At 32.7% G+C, this 26,803-nt stretch overlaps 1 protein-coding gene across 1 annotated transcript; it reads right to left on the minus strand.

Moving 5' to 3' along the window:
* Positions 1-591: 591 nt before the first annotated feature.
* Positions 592-25,722, minus strand: LOC143045920 (putative neutral ceramidase C). Its single transcript, XM_076218764.1, has 19 exons — positions 25,533-25,722; positions 22,336-22,485; positions 19,866-20,042; positions 19,416-19,543; positions 14,778-14,855; positions 14,291-14,411; positions 13,830-13,958; positions 13,187-13,273; positions 10,715-10,819; positions 10,368-10,449; positions 9,668-9,780; positions 8,184-8,278; positions 7,594-7,633; positions 6,975-7,073; positions 6,361-6,456; positions 5,833-5,976; positions 3,407-3,460; positions 1,651-1,736; positions 592-1,073 (listed from the first exon to the last, which is right to left on the minus strand). Exons 1-19 carry the CDS (start codon positions 25,704-25,706, stop codon positions 773-775), a joined length of 2,259 nt encoding a protein of 752 aa, XP_076074879.1. The 5' UTR covers positions 25,707-25,722; the 3' UTR covers positions 592-772.
* Positions 25,723-26,803: the final 1,081 nt, after the last annotated feature.

Below are 26,803 nucleotides of genomic sequence, written 5' to 3' on the forward strand. Positions count from 1 at the left end.
CAATCAGAGGATTGCCTATGTTTGTACTGATGGGTATGTCATCAGAATCAATCAGAAGATTGCCTATGTTTGTACTGGTGGGTATGTCATCAGAATCAATCAGAGGATTGCCTATGTTTGTACTGGTGGGTATGTCATCAGAATCAATCAGAGGATTGCCTATGTTTGTACTGATGGGTATGTCATCAGAATCAATCAGAGGATTGCCTATGTTTGTACTGATGGGTATGTCATCAGAATCAATCAGAAGATTGCCTATGTTTGTACTGGTGGGTATGTCATCAGAATCAATCAGAAGATTGCCTATGTTTGTACTGGTGGGTATGTCATCAGAATCAATCAGAGGATTGCCTATGTTTGTACTGATGGGTATGTCATCAGAATCAATCAGAGGATTGCCTATGTTTGTACTGGTGGGTATGTCATCAGAATCAATCAGAAGAACAATCCACATATTGAGACAGTCATTTAAAGTTGACCTTATGATAGGGTTATCAAAGCTGCATCTAAATATAATCAGTTAAAATTGTGACAAATTGTTCAAGATGCCTTATGAACAATTGCATTCATAAAAAGAAAACAGAAAAATGCTTGAAACAAGATTGGTTTAATTACAAAATTATAAAACAATTCAAATAAATTAGTAACAATCAAATATAATTAAAGAGACAAAATCATTGCTGAATTCACTGCAAACTAATATGACTAGCATACATTTACCCTAGAATAACTAGTCTGGAATGAAATCTACACAAAAAATATCAAAATTCAATTAACCTACATTTTGTGGAATTTGAAATTTTGATGCAAGTATATCATTTGTCAAAGCCATATTCTGCCTAATTTTTTCTTTCAATGATGACTTTTGAAGCTTTCTTTTATAAAAGTCTTTGAGCGAAGTAACTTTGAATTGTTTTGTTTTTCCTTGAAAAGATGTAACGGATCCACTTATTTCTTTCCAATTTCCAAAGTACTGAATACGATAAGTTCCTATTTGTTGGTCAGCAGGAATATCCCATGTAATGGTAGCTTGACTTTCACCTAGGAACATGCTGGTTGAATGCCATTCAAATCTAAAATATCAATATTTAAAGCATTAACTCAAGTTCATATTCAAATTCCTGTTCTCTCAACTATTTCTAAAACAATCACCTACAGAAATCCGAAGTAAATTTTGGAACGTACAACCATACCTATTAACAAGCAATTCTGTCAAGAAACATTCTGTTAAAAGTAAGCTTTAGATATTAAGCTAAGAAAACTTGCCTGAATCAATTGTTAACATCTTCTCAGAAGGGAAATTGTGTAAGTTTTAAGAAGGCAAGTGTCATACCCGAGATTTGCATTGACCAGAAAAACTTCTTAATAAAAATTCAACCATATCTGAGAACGGGTCACTATTACCAATCTAATGACATTTATGATCTACTTTGTTGAAAAGACAGTGTCAATCAATAGTAAAATAACCCATTCTAAAAATACCTTCACAAATGAGGTCGGTCATTTCTCCATTATTTAAATTCTTAGCAGTGTCTATTCCTATGATATGATCATTATACTAGCCTTAAAGGAATGGAATGAACATAAGAAAGAAGACTACTGTATACAAGGATTAATAAGCATAATCTCAAATAATGAATAAGTAATTACTTTGTTGGCCATTGTCCATCTGTGTAAACAGTTGTCCAGTTTTGACCAGGTCCCAACATGTCAACTGTCAGGAATGTTCTCTCCCACTGAAAATACAAATTCAAGTTTTATACAAAAGTAATATTAGCATTGAATGAATTGTGCAATGTTGTTTTTTGTTTTGTGATAGTTCTCCAACTGATTAGAATTTGATTACAGTTTTCTGGACGCAATATAAACATATATAAACCAAAGTACATTGTCAGCGGGTAAAATAATTAATACCTAAACATTTTTAGGGTTTCACCATACTAAATTATGTCTCAATTACAGAGCACAGAGTTCCAAGTAACACAAATATGGACACACTTAGCTACAATGTTCATTGATTGATCAGTTACAGAGCACATAGTTCCAAGTTACACAAATATGGACACACTTAGCTACAATGTTTATTGATTGATCAATTACAGAGCAAAGAGTTCCAAGTAACACAAATATGGACACACTTAGCTACAATGTTTATTGATTGATCAATTACAGAGCACAGAATTCCAAGTAACACAAATATGGACAAACTTAGCTACAATGTTTATTGATTGATCAATTACAGAGCAAAGAGTTCCAAGTAACACAAATATGGACACACTTAGCTACAATGTTCATTGATTGATCAATTACAGAGCACAGAATTCCAAGTAACACAAATATGGACAAACTTAGCTACAATGTTTATTGATTGATCAATTACAGAGCACAGAGTTCCAAGTAACACAAATATGGACAAACTTAGCTACAATGTTCATTGATTGATCAATTACAGAGCACAGAATTCCAAGTAACACAAATATGGACACACTTAGCTACAATGTACATTGATTGATCAATTACAGAGCAAAGAGTTCCAAGTAACACAAATATGGACACACTTAGCTACAATGTTTATTGATTGATCAATTACAGAGCACAGAGTTCCAAGTTACACAAATATGGACACACTTAGCTACAATGTTCACTGATTGATCAATTACAGAGCACAGAGTTCCAAGTTATACAAATGTGGACACACTTAGCTACAATGTTTATTGATTGATCAATTACAGAGCACAGAGTTCCAAGTAACACAAATATGGACACACTTAGCTACAATGTTCATTGATTGATCAATTACAGAGCCCAGAGTTCCAAGTTACACAAATATCAGCACACTCAGCTACAATGTTCATTGATTGATCAATTACAGAGCACAGAGTTCCAAGTTACACAAATATCAGCACACTCAGCTACAATTTTCATTGATTGATCAATTACAGAGCCCAGAGTTCCAATTTACACAAATATCAGCACACTCAGCTACAATGTTTATTGATTGATTGATTGATTGATTGATTTGTGCTTCAATGCCACTTTTAACACCATTGTGCTTTTTCATGGCGGTCATTTTTGATTGGTGGAAGAATCATGCGTGCCCATGGAGAACAAATGACCTTTTTTGGGAAAACTGATAATCCTAGCCATTCAAGATTGATGTCAAGTGCACCTTCCTATTGTGGGATTCAAACTCACAACTTCATAGTTGACATGTTAGTGATAAAACAGTTTGACTACTTAGACAATTCCACTACAAAGGTCCCTAAATAATACACAAAACAATCAGAGCATACATGCACATGATCAAAATGTATAATCCCTTTATACATAGAGACAATAATATATTTTTGAAACATAAAATTGTCATAAATATACAAGATTTGTGAACTATAAAAAAAGACTCTACCTTTCTATCATTTCTTGGATTGGCTCCAATAAACTTTACCACAACTGAATCACCCTGAAAAAAGATTTGAATAATCAATTTAACAACATTCTTATCAACTGTTTAATTTCTTCTATCATAATAGTTATAAATTATAGGTGGTAGTTTTGAAAATCTGTTGGAGAAAAAAATGCATGGAAGTAATAAAATAATCTTTTATTGTTTTGGTCTATGAATGAAACTACAGTACCAGTACTAACTCCTTAGATCGCTTTCATGATAAAAACTAGAGGCTCTAAAGAGCCTGTGTCGCTCACCTTGGTCTATGTGCATATTAAACAAAGGACACAAATGGATTCATGACAAAATTGTATTTTGGTGATGGTGATGTGTTTGAAGTTCTTACTTTACTGAACGATTTTGCTTCTTACAATTATATCTATCATGAACTTTGCCCATTAGTAACAGAGAACTATATTTGGTAAAAATTTACATAAATTTACCAAATTAATGAAAATTGTTAAAAATTGACTATAAAGGGCAATAACTCCTTAAGGGGTCAATTGACCATTTAGGTCATGTTGACTTATTTGTAGATCTTACTTTGCTGAACATTATTGCTGTTTACAGTTTATCGCTATCTATAATAGTATTCAAGATAACCAAAAACGGCAAAATTTCTTTAAAAATTACCAATTGGAGGGCAGCAACCCAACAACCAGTTGTCCAATTCATCTGAAAAATTCAGGGCAGATAGATATTGACTTGATTAACAATTTAACTTCTTGTCAGATTTGCTCTAGATGCTTTGGTTTCATAGTTATAAGCAAAAAACTGCATTTTACCCCTATGTTCTATTTTTAGCCGTGGCGGCCATCTTGGTTGAATGGCCAGGTCATCGGACACATTTTTCAAACTAGATACCCCAAAGATGATTGTGGCCTAGTAGTTTCAGTGGAGATTTTGTAAAAGATTACTTTAATTTACGAAAAATGGTTAAAAATTGACTATAAAGGGCAATAACTCCTAAACTGGTCAACTGACCATTTTGGTCATGTTGACTTATTTGTAGATCTTACTTTGCTGAACATTATTGCTGTTTACAGTTTATCTCTATCTATAATAATATTCAAGATAATAACCAAAAACAGCAAAATTTCCTCAAAATTACCAATTCAGGGGCAGCAACCCAACAACCGATTGACCGATTCATCTGAAAATTTTAGGGCAGATAGATCTTGACCTGATAAACATTTTTATCCCATGTCAGATTTCCTCAAAATGCTTTGGTTTTTGAGTTATAAGCCAAAAACTGCATTTTACCCCTTTGTTCTATTTTTAGCCGTGGCGGCCATCTTGGTTGGTTGACCAGGTCACGCCACACATTTTTTAAACTAGATACCCCAAAGATGATTGTGGCCAAGTTTGGATTAATTTGGCCAAGTAGTTTCAGAGGAGAAGATTTTTGTAAAAGATTACTTTAATTAACGAAAAATGGTTAAAAATTGACTATAAAGGGCAATAACTCCTAAACGGGTCAACTGACCATTTTGGTCATGTTGACTTATTTGTAGATCTTACTTTGCTGAACATTATTGCTGTCTACAGTTTATCTCTAACTATAATAATATTCAAGATAATAACCAAAAACAGCAAAATTTCTTCAAAATTACCAATTCAGGGGCAGCAACCCAACAACCGATTGACCGATTCATCTGAAAATTTCAGGGCAGATAGATCTTGACCTGATAAACATTTTTACCCCATGTCAGATTTGCTCTAAATGCTTTGGTTTTTGAGTTATAAGCCAAAAACTGCATTTTACCCCTATGTTCTATTTTTAGCCGTGGCGGCCATCTTGGTTGGTTGACCGGGTCACGCCACACATTTTTTAAACTAGATACCCCAATGATGATTGTGGCCAAGTTTGGTTTGATTTGGCCCAGTAGTTTCAGAGGAGAAGATTTTTGTAAAAGTTAACGACGACGGACGACGACGACGGACGACGACGGACGACGACGGACGACGACGGACGACGGACGCCAAGTGATGAGAAAAGCTCACTTGGCCCTTCGGGCCAGGTGAGCTAAAAAGTATGCTTAGACTAGGTACTCCTGATGGCTGCTTGAATGGCTTCATCTGATTAAAATAAGATTTTTTTGTGATATTTACAGAATCAAATCATGTCTTATTCTGACCTGAAATATTGGTGAATATTTATCCTATTTTAATGAAGTTAAGACATTACACAATTATCAAACACAACATCCATAATTTTTACAGCTTGTCATTTAAGTAAAGAATTTTACTTGCTCTCAATGCTCACTTCTCTTTTGTTGAAATACTATATGACAAAATAAAGGTAGAATCTTCAGAATAAAGAAGTAATAAAGGTTAGATAACTGCTTGCCAATTGGTTAACTTGAGTATTATGTCAACTTAAATACCTGTTTGTATGAAGGTTTAGCATCAACCACAACATCACCATAATGTGAACCAAAAGGTGCATGATCAAATACAACTGGTAACAAAAATGACAGCTGCTTGTCTAACAAATTTGGAGGATTAGGTCCAGGTGCCGCAGGTGTTCCCTAAATAGAGACAGAAGTATGGTTTATTGCAGTCAGAATCTTCTATATTTAAGTATTTCAGGTGATAGTATGGCTTTCAACAAGCATTTGCACATAATATTATTCATATTATACATGTATATCTATTCGTTATTATACAATGACAAAAAAAATAAAGTAAAGTATTGTCTTAACAGTAAGTGATAATCTGGCAGATTTGGAAATCTTCTACACAGCACAACTCATTATAAAAGCATTCAATACCAAATGTAATAAAATATAAAACCAGACACAATGATCAGCATATACACCATTCAGTAAACATGATAAATAAAAGGCTTGACCTCTTTTATATCTCATCTTCCTTGCAATAAAAACATTCTATTATCAAAAGCAATTGCAAACCTTAGCCATGGCTTCAGCTAATATCTCAAACTGTTGTATATATGCCTCTAATGTGTGTGGACCAAAAATAGTAGATCCTGCTTCATATCTTTGTGCCTGGAAAGTAAAAAAAAAATCCTATGAATGTTATATAACTGTTTTACCATCAGACAATCTGTGATCAACTGATAACGTGCCTTGCTATAATTTGAGTGTAAATTTGATTTATATTTATTTATTTATTTTATTTTCAATAATAATACACAATGTACAGTGCATCATAAGCCTATTTGGCTGGATGAAAATTACTTGTATATATGAATGTAATTGTTTTTTATAATTCAGGTTGCACTTTAATATTTTCGGATTGCTGAGATTTTTTTTCCAGGTTGGCAAGCTTATCCAATATTCAGTCTCAGAAAACCTGCAGCAAAATACTAGCTCCATTCTTTTAAAATTTTCAATAAAAAATCTGACAGGTTTCATTCTGACACCCCCCTCCCCCATAAGTAACATAATAGCAGACAAAAATAAAATTACTTTATCAAGACATAAACAGATGAAAAGTAACATCTAAAGTCAATACATTTTGGAAAGGGTCAGCAATATAACATGTAAATAAAAGCATGACATACCTGATATTCTTCAAATGTTGCGACATAATCAGCATAGTCATTAGATAGTCCTGCTATAACTGGAATGGTATCAGCTGGGAATCCATTCATAACTAGAGTCTACAGAGACAAGTTAAAAGGGATGTTAATATGAATAGATCTTCAATATTCCAAACAACTTATTGATAACTATTCCATAATATATTTACTGTCAAAGAATTTGGAGGATCTTTTTTGGGGCACAACAGGCTAAGTTGTTTATTATATTGTTACTACCTTTGAATAGTACTGAAGCACAAAAATGTTTTAACTCTCCAGAATATTGTTGACACATTGTAATAATACCAGGTACTTAGGCAATGTTTTTTAAACATGTAACACAAAAGTATTTACATACATTTAACAAATCTCTGTGAGCTGTCTTTATATTATCTTTTAATAATAATCCTTTCAAATTTGAAGGTTATCAAACAAGATTTCATATTTTACATGTCAGAGCATTTTATAGCCGACCATATGGTATGGGTTTTTTCTCATTGTGGAAGACTGTATGGTTGGCTATAATGCTTACATCCACTTTATTTGAAATAAATCTCAATGGCATTCATACCTCCCTGTTTTTATATAAGAAATAATATACCTTTTTCACAGCATCTCTAGTTCTTCTACCCGACATAGTTCTGTAAACGAAAATCAAATACTGATTGGTATTCAACTTTCCATGGCAACTGTTATATCATTATAATTTGTTGATTTCAATTACAGAACTTATTGTTTTTCATTGTTTTTCTTGGCTTATCTTCCTTTCATTTTTACCATTTATCTTTTTATAAAATATTTCAACTTATGCATGCATATTCTTAAAACTAGGACCTTAACAACCTATTATAAGATTAAATCTCAATTTAGAACGAAACGAAAAAAAAAATACATTATTGTACTTTTATTTATATATTTTGACAATATCATATTCAGCTAAGCAGAAAAAGGATGATAAAATCATAAAATGCTATTAAGATGAATAAAATATCTTTTGAAATTAAAAATATTTTGGCAAATAGCATCACTGAAGAGACATTTACTGTCAAAATGTGCATTTAGTGAAAAAAAATTGGTACTGTTAATGTTACTGACCACCCCTTTTCTTAAGATACAATTTTTGAGTATTAACCTCTTGAAGTGCTTTGGCTATTATGCAAAGAAGCTGTAAGCGTATGCACTATTGCTTACGTAAATTCTGCTGGAACAGCAATTAGAGCTAATTGTCCAATCCTCAATAACTGAACATCAACAATTTCCGGTTCCCACATATATGGAGATGACATCTATTGATGATAAAATAAAACAAACATTAGGGCTTTTGCTTGTGAGAGAGTTGTCTATATATTACATTATATTAATGTTTCATTTCTATCTCTTGTGAAGTGTTGTGTCAATGGTAACCATATCATAATAAATTTGTTTATTGATAGGGTAGAAGATTTGAATGTGTTAACAATGTAAAGACTATCTTAATCTTTGGACACATTTTGAATTGGTCAATGTATCAAGTAATACAGAATGAAGGCAAACTACATGTTTTCACATATCCAGTATCCAGTTAAACTTCAGGTTTTACTTTCTTTTTTGTTCTTACCCTTATGTATCTGATAATGTAAGATATTATTAGTTACAGTGTGTGTAATACGGCATATATGGGGGCAGTAAATTCCATATTGGGATTCAAGCTTCGCTCTCACCCCATATGGAATTTACTAACCCCATATATGCCTTATTAGGTCACTAGCACACTATGTAACAAATTTATCTTGCCGACTATCTTAACGTGTGAAATTTAGACAAGTGCCCTATCAAAATGATCAGTCTTCAATACCGTTAGCATTAAAAAACTTCTTCCATTGATCCTACAGAAACAGATGCCAAAAATAAAAACTTGTTAGGTTTAAATGTGTTTTAAGAATTTATTTCAATCTTCATCATCAATTTCTTTGTCTGTTGAAACCTTTAAGTCTTTTTTGTCACCATTTTTGTTTTTATAAAGGGACGTCACACAAGTACCAACTGTGTATGAAATAAGCCTTGCCTCCCTACTAACCTAATATGGAATATACACGGTTTCCACAAGGACGATTTTAACCAATATTATTTCTAGAAATGTATAGGAGGTAAGATAAATTTCATGACAGGATCCAATAGATATTGAAAAGGACTTTAAGAACATTTCTTATTCACTTATCCTAGTATGACTTTTGACCTAAGATGAATTGGGCAATTTTTTAGGTCTCTGATTGGTAATATAGTTCTTCAGCTGTTTAGGTCTATACATCCTTGGTTTGTTTGAGCATTCCTGATTAAAGTAAACCCAGAAAAGTGTAAAAGACACACACAATTCATAAAGTGTTAATCTTATTTTCATTCACTTATACTTTGACATTCAATCCATTACTTGTTCTAATCTGAGGTTAATAGATGTATTAATCCTAGTTTTCATATTTTCATACAAAACCGTAAGAACTATGGGCATACCTCACAAATAATACCTTTCTTTTGCAATGAAACAGCGAAGTCTGTATATTCAAACTGAGATGTCTGGTATGATACTTTTTCTCAATTTTTTAGTATCCAATATTTTAGACTCTGACATGCTACATGACTATCCTCTCAAGTATAATAAAGTTCAACGATTAGTATCATACTTATTACTACTTTCTCACCTCTCCAGTATCCAGTAGTATAGGTTTTGGTTTGTGACATGCTATTTGTTCAGCTGTTGGTGCTTTCAGGAAACTACTTATCAGGTTCCAGAATGGGTTGGTTGAGTTTGATCCTAAGTGAGATACAAAGACATACATCTTTTTAACTTTAAATTACATTATCGCTATTTTGTGCATTTTTCCTTTGATCTTTTTTGTGATAATTTTTCATATCATGCTACTCGCTTGAGATGGAAAATTATTGCTAGAAACTAAGCAGGCACGTTGCGTTGCTAACGAAATTGACATGAAATTGACAACATCGTCATAGGGAAAATAGCGATAAACAGATTATCATTGGTCATCTCAACTCGATTGCCTTTCTCGCTTTTGCCGTCCCGCCTCAATCCAGAATATCAATCTCATTGAGATGATCAACGATAATCTATAATTCTCCCAAAATCTAAGCACCTATATTGCAATCTTTTTATCTTGAAATTGTTGTTGATGAAGTTCAAACCTTTATTTAGTTTATATTGATATTGCATCTTATTTAAATCCAATTTTCTTAAACCTAAAAAAATATCACCAAACTATGAACACTATATCCTACCATAATATTTATTGTGTGAATAACATATTTCAGTCTTTCTTCTTACCAGTTTTTAATAATTAAGTCTTCACTTAAATAATTTTCTTGAAAAGTTTTGCATGTTTTTACCTTGTTCAAAATTGAATGCCCCAGGTCCATCAGTTGTTCCAGCAGCAAAGCTGTATCCCATGGCAGGTTTACACGTTTTTACCTGAAATAAGAAGAAAAAGGGTACAGGGCATGTTTAATGTTTTAAAATTAGTACAATACATTTCATAATATATATTCTTCTTACTGTTATATATATATTTATTTCTACTATATGATTCCCTATTCATGCAGTTATAATTTTAAAAAGTACTATAACGGTTACTGTCACCATTTTAAAAAGTTGTTAATGGGTGTTTTCTTGAATTCCATTTTCAAATAGTAGAACATGCTTTTAACTAACAAAAGACCATTAAGTATTTACAAACCTTAGTTGTAGCATTCAGCTGCACCTCAACTTTTGTCATATCTACATAAGAATGGCGGAAATCAACTGGACCTGTCAACATTGTTTTGGCAGAATCGTATAGTTCCTGTAAATAAGAAGCACATTTATTACAATTTTATTCTATTTGAATAAAAAAAAAAATATAACCAGGAACATTTTGAATGTTCAAAATGTTCCTGGATATTAGTTTCACACATTTAAAGATTACCTGTAATGCAAAATGGAAAAAAATTAACTGGATTATCTCCCCTGTTGTATGTAGGACCAAATTTTTATTTCCTTTAAGCGAATTCTCAATTTCCATATTACAAAAGATTCATCAACATCTGTATAACCAATTAAAAGTTTTGAGAAACAACTATCACATATTGTAATATTGGTAAATTTTATTTATATTATCTCCCCTCAAACATTTAGGATCAGAATTGAGACAATATCTGAAAAAGTCTAATTTCCATGTCCCGCACTTCACCAGCAATTATTTTTTTATTCAACCATCTTTTTTGAAAATTTTAAGTTTCAGTATAAACTAAATTATATAATGCACCAACTCTTGCCAATTAAACACTCATTCTTATATTTCTTCCAATAAAATATTGTAAATTAAATGTTCAACCCCCCCCCTAAAATCATGTTGTCCCCTGTGTTTTTTTGAAAACTAAATCATTTAAATAATATCCAAATTAATTAAACAGGCGTGCGATCTCACATATATGATATATTATATAATAAACTTGCCCCTCATTTGTCTTTTTATATTATAACTATAGCATGTAATAAAATTTTGCAAATTTTAAGAGAAAAAAAATTTGTCCCCAGGGGTGATTTCCCTCCTGTTACCACTGAGTTTTTTTTACCTGTGGAAACATTAACAAGACCAAGAGTTATTTTCCCATTATGTATTGTGAAGAGCATCATTTCCTGAATGCATTAGTACAAAGAAATAGTTGAAAAGGCGACCAGGTTTGAAAATTCAAGCCCATCCAAGGTAAGAATTTATAGAAAAATACTTATTGGTGTTCTATCCTGTTATAGCCTTTTCTTACACTTTCTGAGAATATTTTTAAGTGTGCACCACAACATTAAGTGTGTTTTTATATCATCTTTTTAAAAGTTATATGTCACAGGAAATACACTTACATTTAATGTGATAAAAAGGACAAAAACTATCGTGTAATTCCTTTCTGTTACGTTCTGTCATGTTACCTGATAAAAAGTAACAGCATAACCATCATCAGTAACAGGAAGGATGTGCAAGACAATTTCACTGAAGAATCGAACAGTTAATCTACTATATGCCAACCATTTCATTTAATATAAGTTATCACCACCATATCAAATAAATTTCAAAGTAATATACAGTATATTGAATAAAAAAATAGGTTTTTTGCTTTTGATAACAGCAGAGAACATTGTGCAATTCTAGTATAGTAGATAGTAACAGAAAGGAATTTATTTTAGAATTTTTCATTACCTAGGCAGATTTTTCATCTTGCAAATACAGTTTCAAAGAATAAATGACATTGTTTGCTGTTATCTTTCAATTGTGACCAATCTAAAATGATGTACTTTTCTTTAACTTTAAAATAAAGCAGAAAAGTCCTTTCTGTTACCAACTCTGTCCTGTTACCGTTGTCCTGTTACTCAAGATTCTTTAATGTTACCGACAAATCTGACTATATTTAAGTATATTTCTAAACCTTTTGTATTGCAAATGCTAAAATCAACAATTGGCATTTGATAAACTATTGCAGGATATACTAGTAAACCACAAATAGTGTCTTAAACTTATTCCTTATTTCCATTAGAAACTTTTTAAAATCGATTCACTTTGGTAACAGGAAAGAACTGGATTTTTTATGTACTATTTTTAAAATTGCCATTGTTTCCTTTTTAAACAATTGTTTGAATTACAGACAATAGTTCCTAGATTCCCAATGTGTGTTCTTCGATTTGTGCTATTAAAATACCGGGTCTAAAGAATTTTTTCTGGTTTTTTCTTATTGACAAAAACTAGACTTTTTCAGATATTGTCTCAATTATATTCTTCTGTGCACATCCTCAGTTAGTGAACTACAACCGTATAAAATTTTATCAATATCGGTCTAGACATTAAGTAGCAGTTGCACTTATAAGGCTCATGGACATACAAACAGATAGTAGAGTGATTCCTATATCAAAGTTAGTTGGCATGGAATAATAATTAATATATAAAATCAACATATCTGTTAAGATATCAAAAAATATTACTAGTAATTGAGTCTTTACATAGCATGCTGTGCACCTGAAGCTAATAGACAGATATATTTTACATTATTCTGTGACTGGTGAATTTGTATTGTACAATTAAACAGACAGTATTACAATAATTGACAAAATTGTATATTATATGCAACAAATTTCTCCTTTTTAATTTTAAATGAACAAGTGAAAATGTAGTCAACCAACTTACCAATGCCTTTTTATATTGGTTTTCTGCAATGATTTTTGTACTGTCAAACATATCTTTTCCTGGTCCAAAAGCTACACACATTTCATTCTGCAATGTATTGTAAAATGTAACCATAGAGAAATAGTGAAAATATCATTTGAAACATTGCTATTAAAAGATTCCTTGCAGACATGTTTTAAAAAATCTTTTAAAAGAAAATGTACAATAAACAATAATAGACCACTTTCGAGTTTGTCAGTTACCGGAACAAATTCGTCAATTATGCGTACCTCTATGATGTCATTTACTAGATAGAAGGGATCGCCTGTATACCTGCACTATTAAGGTTCATCAATTGTCTTAGTGATCGTCATTGTGCAGGATAAACTAGAAATAATATTTGTTCCGTAGGTACCTAATTCCAATTCCCTTATGACAGCAGTTCTGAATATCAATTATAAGAATTTAATTTGACGAATAATATAGCATTATCATTTTCCCACCAATCGCTCAACAAAGGAACGGAAGTGACGACACCCCTAAACACATGAATGACGTTCACTAAAACCAAATTTTTTTATGGATTTGCAACGAATTCGGCAGTTGTCTATAAAAACATGTTAAATAAGAAAATGAAATTAGAAATGAAAAATGAGACACTTACCCTGCCATTACATGTACTGTGTGGTGAGTCACATGGTTTCCCTGTATCTAAACACCTTGGACCAGCTGTATTTGGAGAAACATCACCTTCATTAGCTTGAGCAAAAGCAGCAACAAATTTACCATTTGCCTATTTTAAAATAAGAAGATTTATGAATTGAGTAAAACTAAAATTTTAAAACTTCTAGCAATACACCTTATCACTATTTGTTCGCCATTACTGGATATCACACAGGTTCCCGTAAAATTTTTACTTCTTAAATCAAAATATCTGACGCCACAATGGAAAAGTGATTGTTGTATGCATCAAAAGTTCAAGCGGCCGGGTCAGCCAGGATTAGCGATGAGGTGTATGAGCAATCAATTTTGGATGTATATCAACCTTAATTGCAATAAGAATGGGCAAGTAAGTATTGGAAAAAAGTTATTGATTTTAATGGTTCTTATAATTGTATTTCTTACAAATGATGGGAAGGTTCCTCCATTTTTGTTCATCTCAAACAGTTGTTCTGCATATCCTTTGTTATCACTGCTGATTAAATGGTTGGTGTTATTCATACTCGTACAATGAACTGCAAACCAACTAAAAAATAAAAATAATTAAATATCTGCTATTACAAATGTACAACTAATGTATGTTTTGGAGTAATTAAAAAATATTGAAAAATATTAAAATATGAATGATGACCAGTACATAATATGATTAAGCATGTTTCATATAAAATTGTGGGTTACCCTATCATCTTTGATGTCTAAACTTATCAGAGTAAACTATTTAGATAATTACCTGATATAAAGGCAATACTCATTTGAAATCTTACTGTTTTGTATTAAATAATTATCGATAACAGTAACTCTTTTATTGCAAATATTAAGTGTGTGATATGACCAATATTGCCTTGACAGTGAAATGTTCCTTGCTGCTGCGTAAATGATGAATTAAACTTACCTTATCATTCCAATGTCCTTCTCTTCAGCATCAACAAGTTTTAGTACAGTCATGTTCTTATCTACGTCATGCTTATATCTGAAAGAAAGTTTTTGAAACAAGTCCTCTAACATAACGAGATATATTTTGATATACATTGTATTATAAAACAGACATGATTACAGTATCAAATATAATTCTTATAGTCCGGCGGCTACAAGCATATTTCAGACGAATTGTGCACATCCTGCTACAAGCATGAAATTTGGCATAGACCTTCCGCAACTATTACTCTTTTATTTCAGATAGGGAGGCATTTGAAAAAAATGTCTCACTTCCGGTAAAATCCAAAATGGCGGACATCATACTTAAATCGGCCTTATATCGAAGGCTAGTATGTGAAAAGGTGTTATTATCATGCTACTAACATAATTTTTGGTACCAACCTTTGTTATATACTACTGTTGGATATATTATATAGATAAGATGTCTTCAAAAACCCTACTTCCGGTAAAATCCAACATGGCGGATATAGTACTAGAATAAGCTTATTTTTAGGGAGGGTAATTGAAATGTGTTTTAATGTATTGCTACTATCATTACATTGGGCAGGAACCTTTCTTTTGTGCTTCTCATGGATACAATGTATAAGACATCTCTTTAAAAACCTTACTTCCGGTAATATCCAGAATGGCGGACATAGACATATCAATTTTCTATTTTAATATTCAACTTTTTTCAAAATGTAAAGAAAATGTTTTTGTTGGTTTTTTTTTTGCTTGTCATTAAACTATTGGTTTTTAATTATCCTCAAAACCACTAATTTTATTCTATTGTAAATTTTTAAATCACACTTCCGGTAAAAAAAAAAAAAACCATTATGGTGTAAATTTCAAAAATGAGTCTTAGATAGATTGGTTAAAACAAAATGAAATTACTGAAGTACTAAAACATTTTTCAAATTACTACTATTTGGCTAAAAATACATGTTTATTCACAGTCACCACCACATGCAAACACAGCAGTGCACGGGAGACCCGATTTTCCACATTAACAAAGACCGCGACATCCTCTGTATCTGTATATGTATGCATACGTTGTCGATACCAATTCTGGCTTTAATATAACGGTTTGAGAGAGCGCCGCCGATTTATTGACGAAGCGTTAGAGCAGATTTGACGTTCTCTACGCTTGATGCACGCACTACAGTGTCGTCTAGCTGATTCGACGTGATCACTGTCTTTACAAAGAATGAGTTTGAGTATTGTGGTGTTTTGCTGAGTGGAATGTCAAAACACTTAGAGTGATTCTTTACTTGCTTTTCCACAATATTTGTTGCGTGGTATTCTTCGAACTTCTTGGCAGTTATGTTTCTCATAGGACGTCCTTTTTTGAGAAATTCGTCTGGTTCAATAGCGGGAATCAGCCCCTAAACCACTTTGTACATAAATATCAACTTTAGCTTGTTCGTCTTGCAATTGTCTGGAGGTATGGTAGTTCCAGTTGGGCAAGCATATTGGAGACACACCCATCCTCTCTTGACTTGTAATCTATGGTGATAAATCTTGCCACTTGCCGTTGTATCCTTTCTAGCTTATTTATGTTTGTTACCGTGTAGGGGTCCCATACTATGGTTCAATTTTCCATCTTTGATCAACGAGCGAGATGTAAGCTGTTTTTTTTTGCAATCTTGTGGGCAGTATTTCAAGTTTCTTCTTTGAAAGCGTAGTGTTGAATTTGCTTTCTTTGCCACTTTAATATGTGGGTGGTCCATTTGAGGTCTTCCGAAATTTGTAGGCCTAGGTACAGGTTATATTTGACTTGTTGTAGTATGTGTCCATTTAAACTGTAGATTTTATGGCTTTTGTTTCTGATGCTTAGGATGTAGCATTTTTTGGCATTGAACCGCATTCCCCAGTACATCCACAATGTACAAGCTTCTGACAAAATGATGAGGCCTTAGAAAGAGTTATCTAAAAGTTATCCTCTTTGTCCCTTCGCCATCCATTAGAGCCTGATCTGGGTAGCATAAGAGTCATTTCCCAGCTCATCCCCCTAAACACCTGCCTTAGTATATTGCACGTTTTACATGCTTGAAAAAACTAGACCAAGTTGAAAGAATACCCTCAATTAGTCTTCCCTTTTGTGCAAATAGTTATTTTCTTGATTCGCTAACCATGTTAACCCCATCTGATAAGTTTGTGTGATCTTACAGTTAAACCTCGGTGATTTAGGCTGATCAATCATCATTCTTTATGTCAAAATCACATCTTCAAATGCCATCAATGTCTACCACTCAGTCTTTTTTCCTTTTCAAGCAATATGAACCTTTTTGTTCTGAAACTAGATAAATGCTGTTTTTGGCCCCTTTGGGCACCTAATTCCTAAACCTTAGGGACCATAATCCCCAAAGTCAATCCCAAACTTCCTTTTGTGGTTATAAACATTGTGTAAAATTTTATCAATTTATTTTTACTTATTCAAAAGTTATTATCCGGACACAATATTCAAGTTTGATACTGTCTAGATTTGGATAGTGATCAAATTTTTTACATAATAAAGGTTACTGACACAAAATATATGTGGTCAAAGATCTTACAAATCTATTGCCCAATACTGTGCAATTAAAGAATTTTTTTTTAAAGCTTTTCAAAAATTGGAAAAAAAATATGTATCCCTTGAAAAAATTGGGAAAAAAATCCCTCACCAAACTTTTTAAACAAGAGTGCACACGCTGAAATGTCTCGCCTTCTTTACATATCATTGATATTATGTTGATAGTCCTAAGTATAAAGCTTTATTAAAGACTGTCACATAAACTTAACATTAACCAAGATAACAAAACAAAGACCAATGAACCATGAAAATGAGTTCAAGGTCAGATGAACCATGCCAGGCAGACATGTACAGCTAACAATGCTTCCATACAACAAATATAGTTGACCTATTACTTATAGTTTAAAAAAAATAGACCAAAACACAAAAACTTAACACTGAGCAATGAACCATGAAAATGAGGTCAAGGTCAAATAAAACCTGCGCGACTGACATATAGATCATAAAATATTTCCATACACCAAATATAGTTGACCTATGGCATATAGTATTAGATAAAAAGACCAAAACTCAAAAACTTAACTTTGACCACTGAACCATGAAAATGAGGTCAAGGTCAGATGACATCTGCCCGCTAGACGTGTACACCTTACAATCATTCCATACAACAAATATAGAAGATCTATTGCATAAAGTATGAGAAAAACAGACCAAAACACAAAAATCTAACTATAACCACTGAACCATGAAAATGAGGTCAAGGTCAGATGACATCTGCCAGTTGGACATGTACACCTTACAGTCCTTCCATACACCGAATATACTAGCCCTATTGCTTATAGTATCTGAGATATGGACTTGACCACCAAAACTTAACCTTGTTCACTGATCCATGAAATGAGGTCGAGGTCAAGTGAAAACTGTCTGACGGGCATGAGGACCTTGCAAGGTACGCACATACCAAATATAGTTATCCAATTAGTTATAATAAGAGAGAATTTAACATTACAAAAAATATTAACTTTTTTTTCAAGTGGTCACTGAACCATGAAAATGAGGTCAAGGACATTGGACATGTGACTGACGGAAAGTTCGTAACATGAGGCATCTATATACAAAGTATGAAGCATCCAGGTCTTCTACCTTCTAAAATATAAAGCTTTTAAGAAGTTAGCTAACGCCGCCGCCGTAGCCGCCGTAGCCGCCGCCGCCGCCGCCGGATCACTATCCCTATGTCGAGCTTTCTGCAACAAAAGTTGCAGGCTCGACAAAAACCCTTGGAGCAATTACCCCAAAACTCAATCTCAGCCTTTCCTTTGAAGTATGGAACCTTGCAGTACAATTTCAGAGAGATACATACACTTAAACACAAGTTATTGTCTGGAAACTAGAAAAATGCTTCTTTTTGGACCCTTTTTAGCCCTTAATTCCTATTCTACTGCCCTCAACACTCCTACAATAAATCCCAACCTTCTACCTGTGGTAGTAAACATGGTGGTACAATTTCAGAGCAATCGAAATACTTATACACAAGTTATTATCCTGATACATTTTGTACTAGAAAAATGCTTGTTTTGGGCCCTATTTGGGCCGCTAATTCCTAAACAGGACCATCATCCTCAAAATTAATCCCAATCTTCCTTTTGTGGTATTGAACCTTTTTGAGAAATTTCATAGAGATCCATTCACTTAAATGAAAGTTATTGTCTGGAAACCAATGTGTTCTCGGATGCGGACAGACAACCATTATAAGATCCCAAAATTTTTTGCTGTCGTATAAAAACAAATCTACACTTTTGTATGACCTTGACCTTAGACCATGTGACTATAAAATCAATAGGGATCTTCCTCTTCAATCACTTATTAAGTGTGATCACCTATCTGAGATTGTATTCTCATATATATCCTGAAACCAATTTAAGTTGTAACCAAAAGGACTGACTGACTGATGGATAAAAAATTGAATATTGTTAAAGATCAATTGGACTTTTTTTTAAAGTATTCACTGTTGACTCAATGAAAGGGCTACATCTCTTCTTAAATTTCTAATTAATTTCTACTGTACCAGTAAAATTCTGTAACAATGTAAACCCCCTTCATTACCTGGCTCTTTCTTCTGGTGGGTTGTACAAATAAGATGTAGGACTCCTGTTTATATTACTCTCCAACAATTCTCCACTGTTTACATAGATATTCCCTGGCTTCTGGTTACTGTGAGCCCTATCTATACTCTAGTAAATGTAAAATCAAATATATAAATATCTTATATAAATTCTACTAAACTGTAGCAAAACAATATTGGATAAACAATAAATGGCAAATGTAAAATGTAAAATATAATGGCCATTGTTAAAATGTGGCACGGAAATGGACATAACCATTTTTACATTTATATGTATTAGTATTAATCACATTACTACAAAATTGGTTCAAATATTAACATTGACATATCATACATGTATATATAAAAGCAATAATTTCCTGATTATCTAATTGGTGTCTACTGTCTTGAGAAAATAATATTCCGTAAAGATCATGTTTAAATGAATTTACCATAATAATTCCTTCTACCAAAGCATCAAAAGACTCTTTGACAAAACCAAGAGATGTAATATCATACAGAAGATATTGATGGAATCCACCCGGTCCAGAATGTGTGTGTGTACCACTGATACATAAATTTCTTTCAGTATATAGGTTACCATACTTAGATTTTAATCTTTTTACTATCTGAAATAAAATAAATTATAAATAGCATAGTAGCAACATATTGGTGATAAGATCAAATGTTAATATTTTATAGAACAATAGCGAGAATGATACAGATGTGTCAAAAATGGTTGAACAGTTGAAAATTAGGAACATGAGGTCCAAATTACATACAGACAAACAAAACCTGGATAGCTTTTATATATTTTGTGTGACAATGACAATGGCATGGCTAAAACTCAAAATCATTAACTGGTCTTAGAATGAATATAGTCAGGTCGCTAGACGAGCGTGATGAGGATGGCATGAGGGTACTAGAATAGTACTATGGTCTTGAATAGTGTCGTATAAACATGAAATAGTAGAATCGTTTTTGGGTTAAAGAGAGAATATGATGGTCGTAGTAACGTCACTGTGAGATCGTAAAGTTATATCTCCGACTAGAATCACGCTTTCGCTACACTTTTACTAAGCTATCGCTACAATGGTACAGCGACCTTTGCGATCTAACTAAGACCTGATTTTGAAAAGACTGCATCAATATTGTTTTGAACTTGTTCAATGTTGGCCACTATCATCATGATCCTAAAGATCTCACCACGAACATACCATGACCTTACTGCAATCTACATGATCACACTACAATCATCAAAATTTGCAGTTTTTTCAGAGATTGTAGTGCAATTGTGGCCTAGTTTGACTGCCGTATAAACCTTAACCAGGTGCTCTGCAGGGCCCAGCTTTATACCACCGCAGACGTCGAACCCTGAACAGTTTGGGCAAGTATGGACACAACATTCAAGCTTGATCCAGCTCTGAATTTGGATTGTGATTAAATTCTTGACATAATATGAGTTTCTGACACAAAACAAATGTCAAGATCTTACAAATCTATTATGGAATATTGTGCAATTAAAGATTTCTTCGTCAAACTTTTCAAAATTTTGGAATTTGAGAAATTTGGAAAAAAAAAATGAAAACTACTACCACCCCCCCTTTTTTTTTTAAATAAGTCCAAAACCTGACATGTCTTTATACATAATTTATAAGTAGTGTAAGGGAGGTAAATCGGAACATAACAAACATTGTATATTAACTGTTTTTGAATTACCTTCCTTACACTGCTTTTAAATTGTCTTAATTGTACATTGACCAAAAAAACCTAGTTTCCCCCCTTTTTTTGCCCCTAATTCCAAAACATTTTGAGCCATAACCCCCCAAAGTCATTACTAACCATCCCTTAATGGTATGAAAACTTGTGGTGTAATTTCAGAGAGATTCATCCACTTAAACACAAGTTATTGTTTTTTGAAAACTACAAAAATGCATATTTTGGGCACCCTTTTTAGCCCCTTATTCCTAAACTATTGGGACCATAACCCCCAGATTTAATCCCAACCTTCCTTTAGTGGTTTTCAACCTTCTCGTAAAAATTTATAGAGATCCATTCACTTAATCTAAAGTTATTGTCCAGAAAACCTAGTTTTCCCCCTTTTTTGGCCGAATAATTTCACCTTTTTTAGCCCCTAATTCCAAAACATTTTGAGCCATTACCCCCCAAAATCATTACTAACCATCCCTTCATAGTATGGAAACTTGTGGTATATATTTTAGAGGGATCCATACACTTAAACACAAGTTATTGTTTGAAAACTACAAAATTGCTTATTTTAGACCCCCTTTTTGGCCCCTAATTCCTAAACTGTTGGGACCATAACCCCCAAAATCAATCCCAACCTTCCTGTAGTGGTATCAAACATTCTGGTAAAAATTTATAAAGATCCATTCACTAAATCTTAAGTTATTGTCCGGAAACTAAATGCATCTTCAGACAACGCAGACGACGACACGATACCATTATACCATGCAAATTTTTTTTTGCAGTCATATAAAAATGTTATATATGAAAAAGATCATTTCATTTATATGTCCTTGATGTTAAAAATGTTAAATATGAATGACAAAATCCTACACTGACACAAACTTTTCAAAAGCAGACCCCCAAAAAAAAGATATTTTTACTATCCTAAAGTCATGACAGTAACAATCTCTTCAGTTTCCCAACTGAAACATTACTCCTTATATGATACTTGTTTTAGCCAACAGTTTGACAGACAGAACAAGAGACAAAGAAGTTTTGAGAAAGATATACTGATGCATAATTTAATGCAAATTAAAGATGAAAAAATTTAACATGAAATAATTTAAAAGTGAAATCAAACAGCCCAATTAAAATAAGTAGAATAAATGTGGCATAACAGATACCAATTACAATCACTTACTAAAAAAAAGTCAAATAACATTGAATTCTTACCTCTAACTTTAAGCCTTGAGATTGCATGCATGAATCTGTATTGACAAACACTATGCGACTGCTGTTCTTTATATCAGAGATAATAAATGCTCTGCTGTACTGTCTCAAATGTATTCCATGTGTGGTTTGTGCTGGGTTGGCATACCCCATCTAAATTATTAAAGGTAAATTTGATCAATATTCTGGGGATGATTATGTGCAGAAAGAAAATAAACCCTGCAGTGTGGTCAATCAGGTGCCTGCCCTAAGTCGGAAGCTTACATGTATGTATTCAGAGGTAAATTTTCATTCTAACTTAATATGTTTTATGTTTCTGTTCCTCACAGAAATTGTTGTTGGTGCCAAAATTCAAAATCATCCACATTTTTGTATTTTCTAGGCTTGAGATACTTTCAATATCATATTGCTAAAATTCAAACTTAACAGAGTTTCTCCAAGTGTCAAAACAGATTTTTCAAAAATGTCCATGCCAAAACAGGGTCTGTGTATTACCCAATATATGATTATACACAACTATTTACAGATTTTTTAATATTTTGTTGGTCTCTGGGATGCTCTCTCATTGATGTATACAACAACCAATACCTACTTTTATCTATTCTAATCTGAACTGATTTCTTGTTTTCATGCCTTTTTCTATTTTGCGCTGATTTGAGGATGTGCCCTTTTTTCATGTACACTATACCTTCTGGTATTACATTTTCCAGCAATAACAGTTGGAGCAAGGGCATAACTAGGAGACATCTTCAAGTAAGTCAAGCCAATTTGTTTAAAGATTTCCATCAAATGTGCATGTTTTAAAGAAAGAATATGGTCTTTCAGTATGTTTTTAGAAGAGCTCATTTTTTTACCTCTATAGAATAAACTGCAAGATGTCATTAGGTTTTTTTATATGGAGTGGAAGTCACATATGAGACAATATCTGAAAAAGTCTAATTTCCATGTCCCGCACTTCACCAGCAATTATTTTTTTATTCAACCATCTTTTTTGAAAATTTTAAGTTTCAGTATAAACTAAATTATATAATGCACCATGGCCTGCCAATTAAACACTCATTCTTATATTTCTTCCAATAAAATATTGTAATTTAAATGTTCAACCCCCCCTAAAATCATGTTGTCCCCTGTGTTTCTTTGAAAACTAAATCATTCAAATAATATCCAAATTAATTAAACAGGCGTCCGATTCTCACATATATGATATATAATATAATAAACTTGCCCCTAATTTGTCTTTTTATATTATAACTATAGCATGTAATAAAATTTTGCAAATTTTAAGAGAAAAAAATTTGTCCCCAGGGGTGATTTCCCTCCTGTTACCACTGGGTTTTTTTTACCTGTGGAAACGTTTACAAGACCAAGAGTTATTTTCCCATTATGTATTGTGAAGAGCATCATTTCCTGAATGCATTAGTACAAAGAAATAGTTGGAAAGGCGGCCAGGTTTGAAAATTCAAGCCCATCCAAGGTAAGAATTTATAGAAAAATACTTATTGGTGTTCTATCCTGTTACAGCCTTTTCTTACACTTTCTGAGAATATTTTTAAGTGTGCACCACAGCATTAAGTGTGTTTTTATATCATCTTTTTAAAAGTTATATGTCACAGGAAATACACTTACATTTAATGTGATAAAAAGGACAAAAACTATCGCGTAATTCCTTTCTGTTACGTTCTGTCATGTTACCTGATAAAAAGTAACAGCATAACCATCATCAGTAACAGGAAGGATGTTCAAGACAATTTCACTGAAGAATCGAAAAGTTAATCTACTATATGCCAACCATTTTATTTAATATAAGTTATCACCACCATATTAAATAAATTTCTAAATAAAATACAGTATATTTAATAAAAAAATAGGTTTTTTGCTTTTGATAACAGCAGAGAACATTGTGCAATTCTAGTTTAGTAGATAGTAACAGAAAGGAATTTATTTTAGAATTTTTCCTTACCTAGGCAGATTTTTCATCTTGCAAATACAGTTTCAAAGGATAAATGACATTGTTTGCTGTTATCTTCCAATTGTGACCAATTTAAAATGATGTATTTTTCTTAAACTTTAAAATAAAGCAGAAAAATCCTTTCTGTTACCAACTCTGTCCTGTTACCGGTGTGCTGTTACTCAAGATTCTTTCATGTTACCGACATATCTGACTATATTTAAGTATATTTCTAAACCTTTTGTATTGCAAATGCTAAAATAAATAATTGGCATTTGATAAACTATTGCAGGATATACTAGTAAACCACAAATATTGTCTTAAACTTATTCCTTATTCCCATTAGAAACTTTTTAAAATTGATTCACTTTGGTAACAGGAAAGAACTGGATTTGTTTTGTACCATTTTTAAAATAGCCATTGTTTCCTTATTAAACAATTGTTTGAATTACAGACAACAGTTCCTAGATCCCCAATGTGTGTTCTTCGATTTGTGCTATTAAAATACTGGGTCTAAAAAAAAAAAAATTGTTTTTTCTTATTTCCAAAAATTAGACTTTTTCAGATATTGTCTCATATATAGAACTCTTACCAAAATTCGTCATGTGCCAAGAAAATAGTCGTTTTTTTATGCTAAACTAAAATTTTACACATAGTGACATACATGTAACCGGAGAGCATGAATTTCATTACAAAACTGCTTTGTCTCCACTGGGACCGCTGTGTTACAAGGCAGCGCATTAACTGACTGAGCTAAAGAAGTGCTTACGGCTGACTAAGTATCTACCATATGTTCTAAGGTAGCAATCCCGTCACACTTCCCATCTCAAGTCATAATCATTATACCATTATGACTCTAACAACACATACCTTAGCTAGAATTCCTCTCTAACGTGGGTTTTAAGTTGGGTGACAATGTAACTGGAGAACATAAATTTCATTATAATATTGCTTGTCACCAAGGGGGCTCAAACCCAGGACCTCTATGTTACAAGGCAGCGCGTTAATCGACTGAGCTAAAGAAGTACTTCCTTAGCTCAACCGCTTACGGCTGACTAAGTTAGTAAAGTATCGACTATATGTTAAAAGGGAAGCAATCCCGTCACATACACATAAATTTCATTCAGTTCAAAAAAATTTAACTTGAGGACAACAGGCACAACAAATTCGTTATATATTGACCCAATCCATTTATTTTTTTATATACATGTATTGTATATGTTTGTTTCAAAAACATGACCCCAGTGCATACCATATCAACTTCTGCAGCTGGTCCTGTGATATCTGAAATTCCTGTGCCTATAATATAATTGGCATCTGCATTACAGCATACTGTTGCTGCAAACAGTAATACCACATATGCATACATCATTTTTTTACACAAACTAATGCAGTCTAAGTCTTCGCCAAAACAACTGGCCATCATCACGTGAAACCGATTGACGACTGGTTCAATATATGCTAGTTTGTCTACCCGAGATCTAATGCAAATGATTGCAGAGACAGTTACCAGTATTGATTATAAATTGTGATCGGATCTGGATTTGAAGCGACAGGATTCCGAAAAAAAGTGTCTTCTTTGACGTCCGCGTTAAAGCCGGAATCGTCCATTCTCCTTCTATTTTATGTATTTCTTTATAGACCATCGAATGAGGAAAACAGAGATATGTTAATGTATCTATAGTTGTTAATTTCTGTGTCATTTGGTCTATTGATGCATTGTGGAGAGTTGTCTCATTGGCAATCATATCACATGTTCTCTATTGGAGGTATCTATTCATGATAACCACACTCGGGCGCTAAGTGCATGTACCCCCTTTTCTTTTCCCTTCAGTTTTGGGGCAATCAAATAAGAATATGGAAAAATTTACTGCTATTAATCTGCTATTGTTTTAGCTTATGGATAATACAATCCGGCAAAGAATATTTACAAAATAAAAACATCCCCTAAAAAGGAAAATAAACAGTTTCTATATGGATTTTCTATAGTTTTTGCCCAAAACACAAAAAGGTTTAAAAAAAATTCGTCATTTAAACGCTATTACTCCGATAAGAAGACATCTGACAATTTTTATATGTTGACCTATTTGCAGGTCTTGTCTTGCTGATTTTCAAGTTACTATATTTATCTATTTATCAAAGTTTCTTAATAAACTAGGAATGCCAGTCAGCTTTCCTTCCGAAAGTCGGTGGTCATCTCCGAGCAATCCGGCTTCCTCCACCAATAAAACTGACAGCCACGAAATAGTACATAAGTGTTGAAAAGTGGAGTTAAATATCAATCCCTATATATCAATTGATCTCAGTTTTCGAGATAAAAAAACAAAAACAATCTTATTTGATGAAAATCATTTTTTGCAACTAGTATTTAAAGTTTCCATCTATCATAGTTTTCAAGAAGATGGGCAAATTTGAAAGAAAAAATAAACCAGTATAATTCGTCATCTAAGGAAGGCCGGAATAACTTATGAATAATCATCGGACAGCTCAACATTCTAAACATTTTAGCTACAGTCAGAAGTT

This window comes from Mytilus galloprovincialis, chromosome 9 (genome assembly GCF_965363235.1).
Source record: "Mytilus galloprovincialis chromosome 9, xbMytGall1.hap1.1, whole genome shotgun sequence".
Lineage (NCBI taxonomy): Eukaryota > Metazoa > Mollusca > Bivalvia > Mytilida > Mytilidae > Mytilus > Mytilus galloprovincialis.